We start from the raw sequence: 15997 nt of genomic DNA on the forward strand, positions 1-15997 counted from the left end.
ATGATTTCCCATAAAGCTGTTTGAAAATCAACTACACAAGGCAGAATAGCTTGTGAATAGTTAAAACTAAAAATCTTGATTCTTCTGTGAAAGGTTATGCATTTTAATATGATTTTTAGGTTGATTTATGCAAAGCTTTGTGTTTTTCATTTTCTCAAGCTTGTCACTGTAGTGATATATGGTATACTTTAGCATCAAGTTTGCCATAAGCAATGAAGTCAGGGCCACAAAGAAATTTTAATGTATTTCCCCATTGTTAACCGAGAGCTTTCCATTATTCAGTTATTTTGTTTGGGATTCCATGTTTAGTTGATATCAGTTTTATACTCACACAAGTAAGATTTTACTTAAAGGTAAAACTCAAACAGATCAATTATTTAACAGAAAAGTTTAAGGGTCGTCACATATAAAATAAAAAATCTTGGTGATAACTTAAAATTTATACTAACAACCTCTCTAAAAGCTGCATGTTACCTTCTAGTTTGCCTGGTGCATTTTTCTTTTATAAGATATAAAAGAAAAATAAACAAGTAAAGTGACTGCCATTAAATGATGTGCAAAATGAAACGGATGCACGCGTCTATTGAAAGTCTGTAAGGAGAAAAAACAACGGACGATAACAAATAATTAGTTAAATTCGAAATTTTTATTTGAACTAACAACTGTTACAAAGGGTATGAAGATGAAAAAGAAACAATCCCAGTCCTCAAGAAATTTATAACTTAGCAGAAATAATAAGATATGCCCTCAAACAACTCTATGATACAAAGGTGAATAAACTTAGTAGTCACAGGGAAGAGAAACGAAGGACCGGCCAATTCATCTGCATGTGACTAAATGCATGAAATATCTGAGGTCAGTCTTGCATCATGGGCAGGATGCAAACAGTTAAAGGAAGGGAAGAAAAAAGGAAGGCAGATAAAATACAATCAGCAAAGGCAAACAGAGTAGCTGAGGGTATTAAAAAAAAAAGAAAAACTCATTGCCCTCGAGTTGATTCTAACTCATAGTGACCCTATAGGACAGAGTAGAACTGCCCCCCAAAGGGTTTCCAAGGAGTGGCTGGTAGATTTGAACTGGTGACCTTCTGGTTAGCAGCCAAGCTCTTAACTACTGTGCCACCAGGGCCCCCAGCAGAGGGCATAGTAAGGGAGTATTTATTGGTTTGGTATTACTGAAGCAAAGGATACATGTAGGAGAGTTATTGAAACAAAACTGAAAAAGGATGTTACTAAGGGAGCCTGTCAGATGGTCTTTAAGACACTGTGAAATACTTTATTTATTTAGAAGACAATCTAGCAGTATTGTGGGGTTTTGTGCAGGGAGGTAAAAACCAGAAAGGAAAATCAATACATCAGTGGAATAGAACAGAGAGAAAATGAATGTAAGGAGACCACTGAAAGAAGTTGTATCTTGCCTAAACTCTCGGGCAACATACAACTGTAGTGAGAGGGATGGGCATGAGGATCGAATGGTGTGAGAGACATTGAGAACTAGAATATGAAGGGTTAGGTAGCCAACTGAACGTAGATGGTAACTGAGAAAGAGCTGTCAGAGGTGACGTCAATATTCTGTGCCTGAGTTACTTAGGGGGAAACAGCCGGGTTAAACAACAAAAACAGGGCAAAGTACACCTGGAGGGGACAATGAGTTCAAGGTTTGTACATACTGAAATAGAGGCATACTGGCTGTGTGTCAGACAGCTAGTCAGAAATAAGCATGCAGGGGTAAGGAGAAAGAAGAGGGATTAGTAGACAGACTTGAAACAGAGTGATTTGTGAGTCATTTGCATAGAGGTGATAACTAAAATAGTGGGAACAGACAAAATTAAGAAAAATACTGGGGAAAAAAAAAGGAACCATAAACAGAACTTGAGATATACGTACATGTGGAAGGTAAGAAGAGAAGCTACTAAAGAAGACAGAAGAAACCTGGAGAAGAGCAGAAAAAAGTCAGAATAGTTCAGTGGTATGGAAGTGTTATGCGGGAAAATTTCAAGAAGGAGATGGTGGCCAATATGATCAAAGAAAAAGATTAAAGATTATGTAGACGAGGAAAGACCAACAGAATTTCGTCAAAGTAACTGAGATCAAACTGGACTGAAAATATGTTATAGAGCAAATGGAAACTGAAGCAAATTTAGGGAACAGATAGATTTCAGAGTATTCAACATTCTAGGCATCACTGTTATTTGGGGATGACTGTTAATTTGCGTTGGAAATGGCAATGTGATTTTGTGGGTGAGTGTTAGTTTTGCTCTTCAGCCTCTATTCACCGTTCTCTTGGTAAGCCCAATTTGCTTTTCCTCTAGAGAACCACTTTCTTTACTGCCTGGGTAGCTTGGAAGTAAAGCGGATGACTTGGCCAGAGCTGTACCTTGGACCCTATGACTGACTTATGGATGGACGTAGTAATTAATCCAAAGTCAATGAGATACAATAGGATTTCCGGGAAGGTAACTCAGTATTTCCCTCTGCATTCACACCAAGAGGATGTAAAATTTCCGGTTGCTACAATAAGCTCCTACCTCACAGCCTGTTATTTGCTACAAAAAACAGTTCCAACTGAGGTAACATTAACATTAAGTTATAACATTGAAGACAAAAGAAAGTTATTTAGGTCAGCACAAGTAATACTAAAAAATTGCACTTTGTTATCGATTATAAAATAATCTGTAAGAGTCAATGGTATTTTTCCTGATTGACCAATAATGTTTAAACTCTTCAATCATGAATACATTCAAACCAAGAATGATACATCACTTTGGTGACACCCACTAGAATAAGCCTGATTGGCTAAATGAAGTGATTGTCTTCCTATCTTCATTTCAAATGCCTCTGCATCATGATAGAAGGGGCAGAGATGGCAGCAGGAAAGAGGGAAAGAAACAACTGGGACGAGAGCGAAGAAGGTTACAGAAATGAGTGTGGGATACGAGGTAAAAAGAAAAAAACACAGGTATCCCATGGATCATATTCATACATTTCACAGATGAGGAGGATGTATTAACAGAAGGACAGAGAAAGAGTGAATCCTGAGGAAGCTGGCAGTACAAATAATGAACAAGACATTCACATTTCCCCAATAAATGAATGGTTCCATTAACTTCTTCTGATGAAAGTATATGTTTGTAAATAACCAAAAACAAAACAAAACAAAAAACCGTAGTAAGAAAAAGCTGGTCAATAATTGAGAAAATGTTATGGTATGGTTTCAAATAGAAATGGCAGTTTAGTAAACCATGTGCAAAACGTTTTTCAAGAATTATGTATATAATTAGATGTTCTGTTGTTGTCAGGCACTGGCGACACCTAAAAAAAAAGAAAAAAGAAGGAAAATACACTCATTTATTCAGTGTCAGTAAATATCCCACCTTCAGGAAGTAACACTGCTTCCTGCAACAGGCAAATGGACTGTGAAGACCAATGAAACATCAAAACCACCAGGTGAATAGTGAGCGAGCTGTTCAGGTAGAGCTGACCACATATATGATGGCAGAAGCGTCTAAACAAGAATTCAGTGGTTTTGATATTCTGTATATATGTACATAGGTAGCAAAAGCAATAGAGACCTAGAAGCAAGGGGTCCCTTTCAGTGGGTCTGAAAGATTTTTGGATGGTATAACTTCATTCTCTTGAGGGTTACCAGCTTCTGAATAAAAGGTTGCCAATAGTCATTTTCTAGCCCAATTCAATGACGTCTTTTCAATCCTGTCCATTCTAATTTTTATGGAGAATTGACACCGGTAACTAGTCTCTACTTCGGAAAACTCTCCCATCCTGAGATTTCTGGCATTCTCATTCTTTTCCTGCTTCATTAATCCTGTAGACTGTTCAGATTACCTACCGCACGAGCGTGGTGGGCTGTTCAGATTACCTACCGCACGAGCGCGGTGGGCTGTTCAGATTACCTACCGCACGAGCGCGGTGGGCTGTTCAGATCACCTGCCGCACGACCGTGGGTGTGCCTCGAGATTTGGTGATACGATGCGAAAGACGAGAGGGTTTATCGCAATCTTTTTTCTGTCCCTACTCTCATTTTCTCACATAATTTCAGCTAACATTTCCATGGTGATAAATACAGTGCAGATCTGTCAAGGATCAGATCTTTCAACCTAACCTAATCCACATCCAGCCCACCTATTCCACAAAACATCTTTAAATCAACATTCTGCTGTACCTGGACAATCGATGTATTTAAAATAAAACTCTGCATGTCTCTTCCCCATTTTCCATCTATCTTATTTCCATCTTTCACTTTTGTTTCTCTAGATATATTTTTGAAAAGTTTGTATTTCTCCTTTCCCTCCCTTTTTAAACTTTGTATAGTGAAGATCCAATTCATCCTCAGATTCCTCCTAATGCTTATACCCAATAAACCTCACCCTTAGTTTACGAGATGATTTAATATTTGTCTATGTTCTGTCTTCTCGTTTGCGTCCAATGTCCAACCGATCTGCAGTATCTTCAGAACTGTACTATCTTTTGTACTCGAAACTATTCAAATACGTAAAATTATTTTTTATTGACTGAGGATCTGAAAAAAAATTCATTAATAATAAAATCGTTTTTTTACCCTTGGATCTGGTGGTATAGAATTATATTTGTAGAGCCAATGTACGTATCTATCTCCTACTGAAATCCCCATGAATCTTAGGTTTACTTGCCTTGTCTTCCAAATGCATTTCTAAGAAGCGTAGATATGCTACAGGTGCAAATGCATCAGCTGAATGGGTGACTACTTCAGATGAATCTCTGAAATACAAACATTTTATAAGGCATTTAACTACTATATAAATTGTGGCAAATCACTCCTGCTACCAACTAGAAGAGACCTACAATCCTCCCTTTGTATTTATTTCCACTGATACACAACGTATAGTGATTAATATCTATTTTTAAGAATCCAACACTTAATTGAAAAAAGGACTGGGAACACAAAACTTTCAAGAAAAAGCAATGGTGGCTTTTTCTCTTTATAAGGACACAGAGTTCAACTTTCAGGTCCACTCAGAGCTCTTCTTGAGATTTAAACTTCTATTCAGTTTCATTTGCACGAAGTTGCTTGGTAAGGAATAAATATTAAATCGTGCTTTATTGTCATTATTCTTTGCATTTTCAAGAAGTAATTCACTCAGTGCTTCATACGAAATCTCAGTTATCCCTCCCAGAAGCAGTACCGGTGGTGGGTTTTAGCTCTAGATGAACTCCTCGCACTGCAACATCATTGCTATTAATATCGATTGTCTGACATAGTAATTACCACGTTCAGGTACAATGGGAACAACTGCTTGCTGGCACCGTATGCATACATGTAAATTTACTCAGCTTTTATCAAAGATATCCTGTAAAGCACACATGAGTAACTAACAGTATGTGTGAAGTTCTAGTAACTACTTTTTACTGTTGTTTATTAAGAAAGCGATAATGTTTTGCATCTCAACTGAAGTTTTAAAAATAGAAATACCTCGTATCTCTTTAATGCTTTGGGAATTAGTAACATTGTTCATATTAATTCATTGTGAGCATTTTAACAGTAGTAATACAACAAAATAAATTTAAAAAATTTTCAAATCAAGTTTGTAATGCAGTTAATTAGTGCCATAGAAGAGACTTCAATATACTTACCTCCAAAATGTTAAATTTTCATGAACAAAATCTTACCTTCCACTTGGAAGAGTTAAGATAGATAAAAAATGTTTGATTTTAAAATAAAAGATCATTCGTGAACCTGTAGTATCAGATATACGTCTTGTTAATGATCAGGAAAAGCAACCTGAAGAATGGCTTCTAGGAGCTTAACGGGAAAGCAACTGAGGACACAACAGAATCATTACAGAGGGTCCTATGGAAAGATAAAACCTGACCTCACAGGCTACATTTCAACCACCGTGAGGCAGCAAAAAGCTGCCCAGAGTTACAGTGAGGAGGAGGGGAGGAAGTGAGGAGGAGGCCCTCTTACCCTCTGGCGTGTCCCCCTTTTGGTTTGTTGGCCCTAGTCTTCTTTCTCCTTTTCCTTTAGGGTTATCAGTGCCGTTCCTATCTTGATTTAGCAACCAGAATCAAACCTCAACTCCTGTTTACGATCTCACTCTTACGTCGAATTTCAATGTCTCTGCTTCTGACCCCACCTTGGAAACTGACCCTCTTCCTTAATTACGCCTAAACTAAGCAGCTTGGTTTTGATATCCTTGAAATGGAGTGCACCTAAACTATAATTAACCCTAACCAATACTACCTCCGTAGAAAGGGTTACAAGCCCTCTCTTCTCATGACAGTTATCTCCACTAGAAATAGAAGGTCGACAGCAAACAGCTCACTTATTGATGTAATTACTGCATTCTGACTTGAAATTGTTATCCAGAGAAAATACACAGCATTCTGAGCACTCAGTGAAGAAGAATGCAATTTTTACGGTTTCTATTAAATCGATAATCTCTACCTATCATCATTCCATTCACTTGTACAAAGCCAGGGTCAACTGGGGGAGACTGATCTCAACTGAACAGTGTAGGGTCTCAGGATAATGCCACCACTGCTCTTCTTTTCACCTCTGTACACCATCTGTCACCTGGAACAACTTCTGACGATGGCTGGTCTCCAGCGGCTCCATGGATCTCCCCATCCCTGAAATCCAGAGGCGGGATCTGCTGAACTGTCCTTAGATTGACCCAGACCGTTGAGAACAACTGTGCCACAGCACAAACACTTTCCAGCTGGCTGGCCTCCTCTTACTGCTGCCAGTGATCAGTGCGTCTCGTCCACCTGAGGCTTCCCCGCAGCGGAGACCCCGCCCGTTCCCTTTCACTGCTGCACGTGCTTCACGCCTGCTTACAGCTTCAACAGGGCAGCTGATCAAGACCAAGCCTCTCCTACCCAATGCCAGACTCCTGGAGCGTCAGGTCAGGCTCTATCCCTCATTTCAAAAGAGAAAAACGGCATTATCTCTCGAGACCAGCCATGCTCTCTGTTCCTACCTATCCAGTAAAAAGACAACGGTGCCGCTTTGGGGCTGAGGCATTGTTTACTTCTCTTGCTCAGACATATGATCCTGTACTCACCAAAATGTATATACAGAATCCCCATAGACTCACACTTATCCCCATTAAACACACACACAAAACCAAACCCGCTGCCATCGAGTCAATTCTGACTCACAACAATCCTATAGGACAGAATAGAACTGCCCCATAGGGTTTCCAAGGCTGTAATCTTTTTTTTTTGGCCTTTAACAAACAGAAATTGATTCTCTCACAGTTTAGGAGGCTAGAAGTCTGAATTCGGGGTGCCGGCTCTAGGGGAAGGCTTTCTGTCGGCTCTGGAGGAAGGTCCTTGTCTCTTTGAGCTTCTGCTCCTGGGGGATCTTCATGTGCCCTGGCATCTATCTTCCCCCATCTCTTCTCTGCTCACTTGTTTAATTTCTTTTTACATCTCAAAAGAAATTGACTCGAGACACCCCCTACACTAATCCTGCCTCATTAACATAATAACAAAGACAACACACTCCTAAATGGGATTATAACCACAGCCAAAGGGGCTAGGATTTACAACACATATTTTTTGGGGACACAGTTCAATCCGTAAATGTCTTAGAATTCTGGGTTGTTAATAAAGACTCTAGATGTTCCGTACCTCAAGTCTCCGGGCAAAGGGGAAAATTACATGCTTTGACATTTTCTTTCTCTTACTGTTGTACTTTTTTTCCTAATTTGGTTAGTCCCATATTAACAAGTAAATATACTGCAAGTTTCCCCTTATACTATAATTTCACCCTAGCATGCAAATTATTTCTTGATTAACCAAACAATATTATTTCATAGAAGTAACAGCTCATGCATACCTCATCATGAATCACTTTGGGATCATCTGGGCCAGAAGTAAAATTTCCCATCTACGAACTTATGGCTCTGTTCATTTACCGCCTTGTATGGCAACAAACAAGAGCGGCATGACTACAGACAGACGTGTTTTCCTCTCAGCCCTTTGAAAGCACGAACTATCTTTGACATCGGTGATGCCCAATGGAATGCTTTCGGCCTAATAGGTACTTGATAAATATTTGCCAAACATATTATCATTACAAGATTACTATTACTGATAAGGAAGTTAGAATAACAAGAAGGAAACAAGAATGGGTGAATACTGTAATATCATAAGGAAAATGACTTGGTTATGTTTCACCAGATATATGTACATTTTAGAAAATCCACCTGGGGTGGTCTTAATTTTCTTATATCACCCCTTCTCTCATTATTTATACGTACAAAGAAGTTGGCTCTTAGTGTTGAAAATATAGGAGCTGTGCATTCAACACACAATTCCAATCTTTCATCAGATAAAGTTTTTGAAATCAAGCATAATTCCGACAATCTTTCCCAAGAAGCGTGAAAGCTTAGGAAAAGCAGATAGAGTGCTCTCGTAGCATACAAAGAGAGCTACGCAAATTAGAGCTCGGATAACAATGTAACAAACGGAAGAAAAGTCCCTGTTTTTCCTTAGACTCATTTTAACAATTTATGGCAAAGAAATTACGCCAGTCACCATCAATGGAATTCATTTAAAACAAAGTTTATATGTAAAAAATAACCCCAAATAATTGAAGAGAAATGTTTAGTATTACCATTCGAAGTTGTTCACACCAAGAAAAAGGAAAAAGAGGATGGAGGGAATGGAACCCAAGGCTACTGATGTCGCAGTTTATCAAATGTAGCTGTAATGAAAGATAAATAATACAGGCAATTCACACTTCATGAAAGGATAAACGTGTCAGTGTGTAGGTACCAGTTTTACTGCAGGCCATAATCAGCAAGTAAACGAAAGCGCAATGTCTGGAAAGTTTACAGCTTTCTATGAAGGCCTCATTTTGTCAGGTATTGATGTAGGTATTCGGACGACTTCACCAGTATCAAACAAATTGAGTGTCTGTGAACTGAGGGGAGATGTTCTATTTCTCCCAACAAAAGTTGCCTTAAGCTTCAAGTTAAGTTGCTTCCCTCACTTAAGTGTAAGGAATGGGAAGAATGAAACGGTGTCTTACACGATTATTTTCTTCTTAAATAGAGGGCAATCCAAAGTGAATGTTTCATATTCTCCACCTTCTCCACAAACATGGACTCCATACTTCTCAGAGAGCTGAAAACAGGAAGAAAGACAAAAAAGAGGAACAGGGAACTTAGATACCGAGAATGCTCACTTAACCTGCATTATTTTGTCCTGAAAAAAAATACCCATTCAGGCAGTTTTAATTCCAAAACTGATTGCAAGCTATAGGAAAATCACTTTATCTATCTGCTTAAAAGACGTGTTTAAAGCCATTTCTAAAATGTTATCATAAGGCATAGGATCTCTAATAATCCCAAGGCTCTTATACAAAGCTGTAAGGCACCAACATTTTTGTAGGTTATGAGAAAGCTATAAATTTTAGGACTGACGCTAGCTTTAGATTCAGAGGGAGGCTAAGGAGGAAAGGTACTAAGCCATTATGTAGTAAATGAGAATATATGTAGCCAATAATGCACTCCCCTTTCTGACCTATTTACGGAAGGGGAAAAAATATCTTTTGTTTAGGGAGTTTCTCAGGAACACAGAGAGAGCAACTCAAGGCCTTTCCTGTGAACAAAAAGAAGTCGCCGAGTCACAGATATGGTTACTATGCAGGAGGCCGTTACTATGCAGACTTGCAAGGGTACCGAGAACTAGTGAAGTTCCGATGCTGTAGACAAGCTTCTCCATTTCCCACTGCCGCTGAGTCGATTCCGACTCACAGCGACCCTCCAGGACAGAGGAGAGCTGCCCTGTAGGGTTTCCAAGGCTGTAGATCTTTATGGAAGCAGACTGCCACATCTTTCTCTTGCGGAGCGGCTGGTGGGTTGGAACTGCCAACCTTTCGGTTAGCAGCCGAGCGTTTAACCACTGCGCCACCAGAGCCCCTCCAGACAAGCTCTAGGAAGGTCTAATTCCAGAAAACCTTGGGATTGCTTGTTAAGTCGTTTGCTCAAACCTGGAATTAAAAAACAAACAAGCAAACAATAAAAAATTCCCCTATTTGCATCCAATATAAGCTATATTATTCAAATAATCCAGATACTGAAAGAAAACAATCGATTTGGTTCTTACATGGCTGGAATTTGTGCTGGGGAGTGTTTTCCCTGGCTGTGGCAGAGATGTGGCTCTTGCTCACCTGCAGAGGCTTTATCACTGTGATTCCATCTCGTCAGTTCCAGATTTCACAGCTTTCCTTGCTTCCAGCCTCTCCTAGCCCAAAGTCCTCCTAGCCCAGGGAAAGAGTGATTTCTTTGATGTTCTCTTACTCTGTTACTGTCAGTCCTGGAACGGTAGTCTACATCCTTCAGTTTTACCTGCACAGTTATGTATTTACTTATTGGATTATTTTTGTAGTTGTGCTACCATTTGGAATCCATTAAATTTCAACTGACTATGTGCCTTCGGGAATTTCAAGCATGCATCTATGAGACTTCTACTGCTCCCCCCACAAGAATCAGCAGTAAAGTGAATGGCACTATAAGTAGATTCCATTAAAGGAAAACAGCAAGAAAAGTAAGGGAAAGAAAACCGGGTGGCATTTTCTATAGAAGCTCACAAGAGCAAGGTAGGTATATTTTCACAATGTTGGGTCATGAAGTAGAGAATTAGCAAGACAGAACTATGGGAGCTGGTCCTTATGGGAGCATAAAAAGGGAATAAATTACCATATTAAACCAGATTAAATTAATATCTGCTTTGCAATAAAAATGTAGGGATAATAATATGATATGGATTTCCGGGGTGTTTCCTTGTTCTGCCAGCCAGCTAATGTCTGTCCCCTTCTATTCTCTGCTGATCTCCTATTTTCTAGTCTTCCCATTCCAACAACTTTCCACCAAGTGAACTGCTATGGATTGAATTGTGTCACTGTAAAATATGTGTCAATTTAGCGAGGCCATGATTTCCAGTATTGCGTGGTTGTCCTCCATTTTGTGATCTGATGTAATTATCCTCCATTTTGTGATTTGTTGTAAATCCTATCTTCTGCCTGTGGTTATAATCCCATTTGTGAATGGGTTATGCTGGTTATATTAATAAGGTAGAATTAGGTTATGTTAATGAGGATTAGGTTATGTTTGTTATGTTAATGAGGCAGGAATAGGGTGTATTTTGAGTCAACCTCTTTTGAGATATAAAAGATTAAACAAGCAAGTGAGCAAGCAGACATGGGGGAAGAGAGATGCCAAGCCACATGAAGATCACCCAGGAGCAGAAGCTCAGAAGAGACAAGGACTTTCCTCCAGAGCTGGCCGAGAGAGAAAGCCTTCCCCTAGAGCTGGCACCCTAAATTTGGACTTCTAGCCTCCTAAACTGTGAGAGAATAAATTTCTGTTTGTTAAAGCCCCCCACTTGTGGTATTTCTGTTATAGGAGCACTAGATAACTAAGACATGAACCTTCTAATTTCACTTTAATGGCCAGTTTCTTTTTATGGGGGAGTATATCTTATTAAGGAGCTCTGGTGGCATAGTGGGTTAAGAGCTACAGCTCCTAACCAAAAGGTCCACAGTTTGAATCCACCAGCCACTCCTTGGAAACGCTATGGGGCAGTTTTACTCTGTCCTGTAGGGTCGCTGTAAGTCAGAATCTACTAGATGGCAACAGGCTTGGATTTTGGTATATCTTATCAAAGGAGCCCTGGTAGCACTGTGGTTAAGAGCCTGGCGTGTTAACCAAGAGTTGGGCAGATTGTACCCACTAGTTGCTCTGTGGGATAAAGATGTGGTAGAGTGCTTCCGAAAAGATTTCTGCCTTGGAAACTCTGTGGGGCAGTTCCACCCTAAAGGAACCCTGGTAGTACAGTGGTTAAAGCCCTTGGCTGCTAACCAAAAGGTCAGCAGTTTGAACCCACCAGCTGTTGGGCGAGAGAAAGATGTGGCAGTCGGCTTCTGAAAAGATTTACAACCTTGGAAACCCTATGGGGCAGTTCTACTCTGTCCTATAGGGTCACTATGAGTTGGAATTCACTCAACGGCAAAGGGTTAGGTTGTCTTTTTTTTTCTTCGACACGTTCTTTCATCCGCATTACAGTCATTAAAAAATACTAAATAGTTGAAAGTCTTTCGGGTGTGGCTCTTATCTCGCGAGACTATCAGTTTCTAAATTTCTTAGACTCTCTTGACCTGTGCTCCTAGCAGCATCTAGCATATCGTACTCAAGGACCGACTGGCTACCCTCCCCACGGCCCAGATACCCTTGCATGCTCCCAGAAAGGGGCCAACTGGCACGCAATGACACCCCTCACTGAACCAGGAACAAGAGCCCCTCCTAAACAGTAAAAAGGGAGGAGAAAGTTACTGACTTCTTTTTAGAGAAATAGGAAATAGGATTAAAAAATGGGAGATGGTAGGGAATAGGGAAAAATAAATAGAAACACCCTTTCCTGCCACAAATTCTCTGTTTTTGGAGATCCTAAAATGCTGAATAAAATTCGCATCTGATAGCCAATGTTTTCAGCATCTCGTTAGCCACAAGACCAGTGATGTCGCTATTTTTTGTTGTTTTTTAATCATTTGGGGAATGTTATACAGAAAAAGATTCAGCCCAGATGGCCACTGGGTAGGAATAACACACTTATTATTTTGTCTTTAGCCTCCTTGACTGAGAAATACATAGCTCTTTTCTGACCAGCTAAATTATTTTTAATAAAACAATAAGATCATTTTTTACTTCATTCCATAATATAATTTTCATTGTATAAAACCATATCTGTTTCTTCACATCTATATTGTTCTATGTTCTCTTTTAGATAAATTTTTTAGAGAAGATGAACATTGGTTTGGAAGTAACTACATATTGTTAAGATAAATGTCATGGATTGAATTGTGTCCCCCAAAAGTATCTGTCAACTTGGCTGGATCATGATTCCCAGTATTGTATGATTGTGTAATCTGATATGATTTCCTTATGTGTTGTAAACTCTATCACTATGATGAGGTTATATGTGATTTCCTTATGTGTTGTAAATTTTATCACTGTGATGAGGTTATAGTGATAAGGTTGAAAAGATTAGATAGTGTCTTAATGCAATCTCTTCTGAGATACAAAACAGAGAAGCGAGCAGAGACACATGGGAACCTCACACCACCGAGAAAGCAGTGCCCGGAGCAGAGTGCATCCTTGGACCTGAGGTTCCTGCGCTGAGATGCTTCCAGACCAAGGGAAGACTGATGCATCACAAGGACCTTTCTCCAGAGCCGAAAGAGAGAGAAAGGCTTCTCCTGGAGCTGATGCCCTGAATTTGGACTTATAGCCTACTGGACTGTGAGAGAATAAACTTCGCTTTGTTAAAGCCATCGACCTGTGGTATTTCTGTTAGGGCAGTGCTAGATGACTAAGACGACAAGTTTTGTAATAAACATTTTGAAGACGCGGCTGACTTAGGCCATTTCACAGTTTTATAAGGATGCCTTAGAGTCTGAGCATTTTAAAAGTAAATATATAGAAAATGACAAGATTGCTTATATGAGCCATTTTTATGCCATACTTATTTATATAAACACTCATGTTGTTGTTGGATACTACTGAGTTGGTTCAGACTCATAGTGACTCAACGTACAACAGAATGTAACTGCCCAGTCCTGCACCAGCCTCACAAACTTTGCAGGGCTTGAGCCATTGTTGCAGCCACCGTGTCAATTCATCTCGTTGAAGGTCTTCCTCTTTTTCGCTGACCCTCAACTTTACCAAGCATGATGTCCTTCTCCAGGAACTGGTCCCTCTTGATAATGTGTCCAAAGTACAGAAGACAAAGTCTCGCCATACTTGCTTTTAAGAAGCATTCTGGCTGTTCTTCTTCCAAGGCATATTTGTTCATTCTTCCGGCAGTCCATGGTATATTTAATGTTCTTTGCCAAAACCATAATTCAAAGGCATCAATTCTTCTTCGATCTATTTCATTTATCATCCAGCTTTCATATGCACATGAGGTGACTGAAAACACCATGGCTTGGGTCAGGGGCACCTTAGTCTTCAAAGTAACATCCTTGCTTTTCAACACTTTAAAGAGGTCTTTTGCAGCTGATTTACCCAATGCAATACGTTGTCTGATTTCTTCACTGCTTTCATGGGTGTTGATTATGGATCCAAGTAAAATGAATTCCTTGACAACTTCAATCTTTTCTCCGTTTATCATGATGTTGCTTATTGGTCCAGTTGTGAAGATTTTTGTTTTCTTTATGTTGAGGTGTAATCCATACTGAAGCCTGAGTCTTTGATCTTGATCAGTAAGTGCTTCAAGTCCTCTTCACTTTCAGCAAGCAAGGTTGTGTCATCTGCATATTTGCAGGTTGTTAATAAGTCTTCCTCCAATCCTGATGCCCTGTTCTTCTTCATATAGTCCAGCTTCTTGGATTATTTGCTCAGCACACAGACTGAATAAGGATGGTGAAAGATATAACCCTGACACACGTTTTCTGACTTTAAACCACTCAGTGTCCCCTTGTTCTGTCTAAATGACTGCCTCTTGGTCTATGTATACATTCTCCATGATTAAAAATTAAGTGTTCTGGAATTCCCATTGTTTATAATGACACTCATTTCATAGTAATTCCATTTGAATGCTACTGATTATTGAACTGAAAAGGTTAGGGGATTTATTATTTCCATATTTAAATTTTTATCCCTTTAAAAATTCAAAAATCTAAAATTCTGAGAATTTCTTATTAAATAAAGATTTTTCTTCCTTTAAACCAGTCTCATTTATCTGTTATTCATCTTATAACTGAAAAAACAAAACAAAAATCATGGCCTAGCCAAGTTGACATATACTTTTGGGGGATACAGTTCCATCCATGGCATTCCACCCTTTGGTCCCCCAAAATTCATGTCTTTGCCACATGTAAAACACATTTGCCCCATCATATCATCCCAAAAGTAATCATCTAAATCAAATATGCCTGAGACTAGGCATACTCCATCCTGCGGCAAAATTCCTATTCATCTGTGAATATGTGAAATCTAGAATAACGGTAGAACAGGCACAAGGCTGACAAATGGGAGAAACTGGAGAGAAAGAAGAGGTAACAGGCACCAAGAAGTCCAAAACCCAGCAGAACAACTGACATTAGCTCTCAGGGCTTGAAAATAATCCTCTGTTATCTGACAGCATCTAGGCAATGGCCCAACACTCCAAACTCTGAGTGTTGGCCATGCTCTCTGGATTCTGGGTGGAGACCCCTTGGCCCTGGGTTTCAGCTCCAACTTCCAGGCCCACTGGGAAGGTAACTCTGATCCAGGAGACCATGGACCCACCCTTTGAAATCACTGAGGCCATGGCCCCACCCTTTGAGACAAAGGCAGCTCTGCCTTCCCTTGCTCCTTCCAACAGTTCTGCTAATCTCTGATTTGTTCCAGGGATGGTTTCTTTCTTTTCTTGAAGGACAAAAAATGTAGCTCCTTTGGCCTGTTTCTTGCCCTTAGAATTCCAAGAGGCAAACAGCTTTCTCTCCTTTCTTTTATTTATCTGTTCTCTTCAGTCTAAGCTTATGGGTTTTCTACGTGGTAGTTAGTTATATCCATCAGTCACAGGCTTAATCTCTTTAACAAAAGTTTGTGTAGCCACACCCTTGGTGAAAATTCTAGGACACGTGTCCTTAGTTTGTACAAAAGAATTTTCCAAATCAAAGGTTTTGTTTTTATTTTGCATAGCTAATTTTTAAGTCCATCTCTTTCCTCTTACATTTTATTACAAGCGCAAGGAAAAACCACGTGGCCCCTTTAAGATCTTGCTTAGAAATCTCCTCAGCTAAATATCTAAGTTCATCACTTACAATTTCTACCTTCCACCAAATATTTGAACAAAATTGAGACAAGTTCTTTGCCACTGAATCAGAAGTATTGCCCTTCCTCCACTGTCCAGTCATGGGTTCATCATTTTATTTTAAAGCCTCACCAGAAGCACATTTATTAAGGCCACAGTTCTAGCAACATTGTGTTGCTGGTGCCTTATGTATT

General features: G+C 39.5%; 1 protein-coding gene across 2 annotated transcripts in view; it reads right to left on the bottom strand.

The window, feature by feature from the left end:
• Window positions 1–1066: 1066 nt before the first annotated feature.
• Window positions 1067–15997, bottom strand: part of DPH6 (diphthamine biosynthesis 6) — a 204195-nt gene continuing 189264 nt past the window's right edge. For both annotated transcript variants that reach the window (XM_004380602.2, XM_023735112.1), the window contains exons 7-9: window positions 9037–9131; window positions 4667–4754; window positions 1067–3311 (exon numbers count right to left, since the gene is read on the bottom strand). In XM_004380602.2, the coding sequence (XP_004380659.1) occupies window positions 3258–3311; window positions 4667–4754; window positions 9037–9131 (237 nt within the window). In that variant the 3' untranslated portion in view covers window positions 1067–3257. The remainder of the gene's footprint in view (window positions 3312–4666; window positions 4755–9036; window positions 9132–15997) is intronic.

The sequence above is a fragment of the Trichechus manatus genome, unplaced genomic scaffold, assembly GCF_000243295.1.
Source record: "Trichechus manatus latirostris isolate Lorelei unplaced genomic scaffold, TriManLat1.0 scaffold00076, whole genome shotgun sequence".
Lineage (NCBI taxonomy): Eukaryota > Metazoa > Chordata > Mammalia > Sirenia > Trichechidae > Trichechus > Trichechus manatus.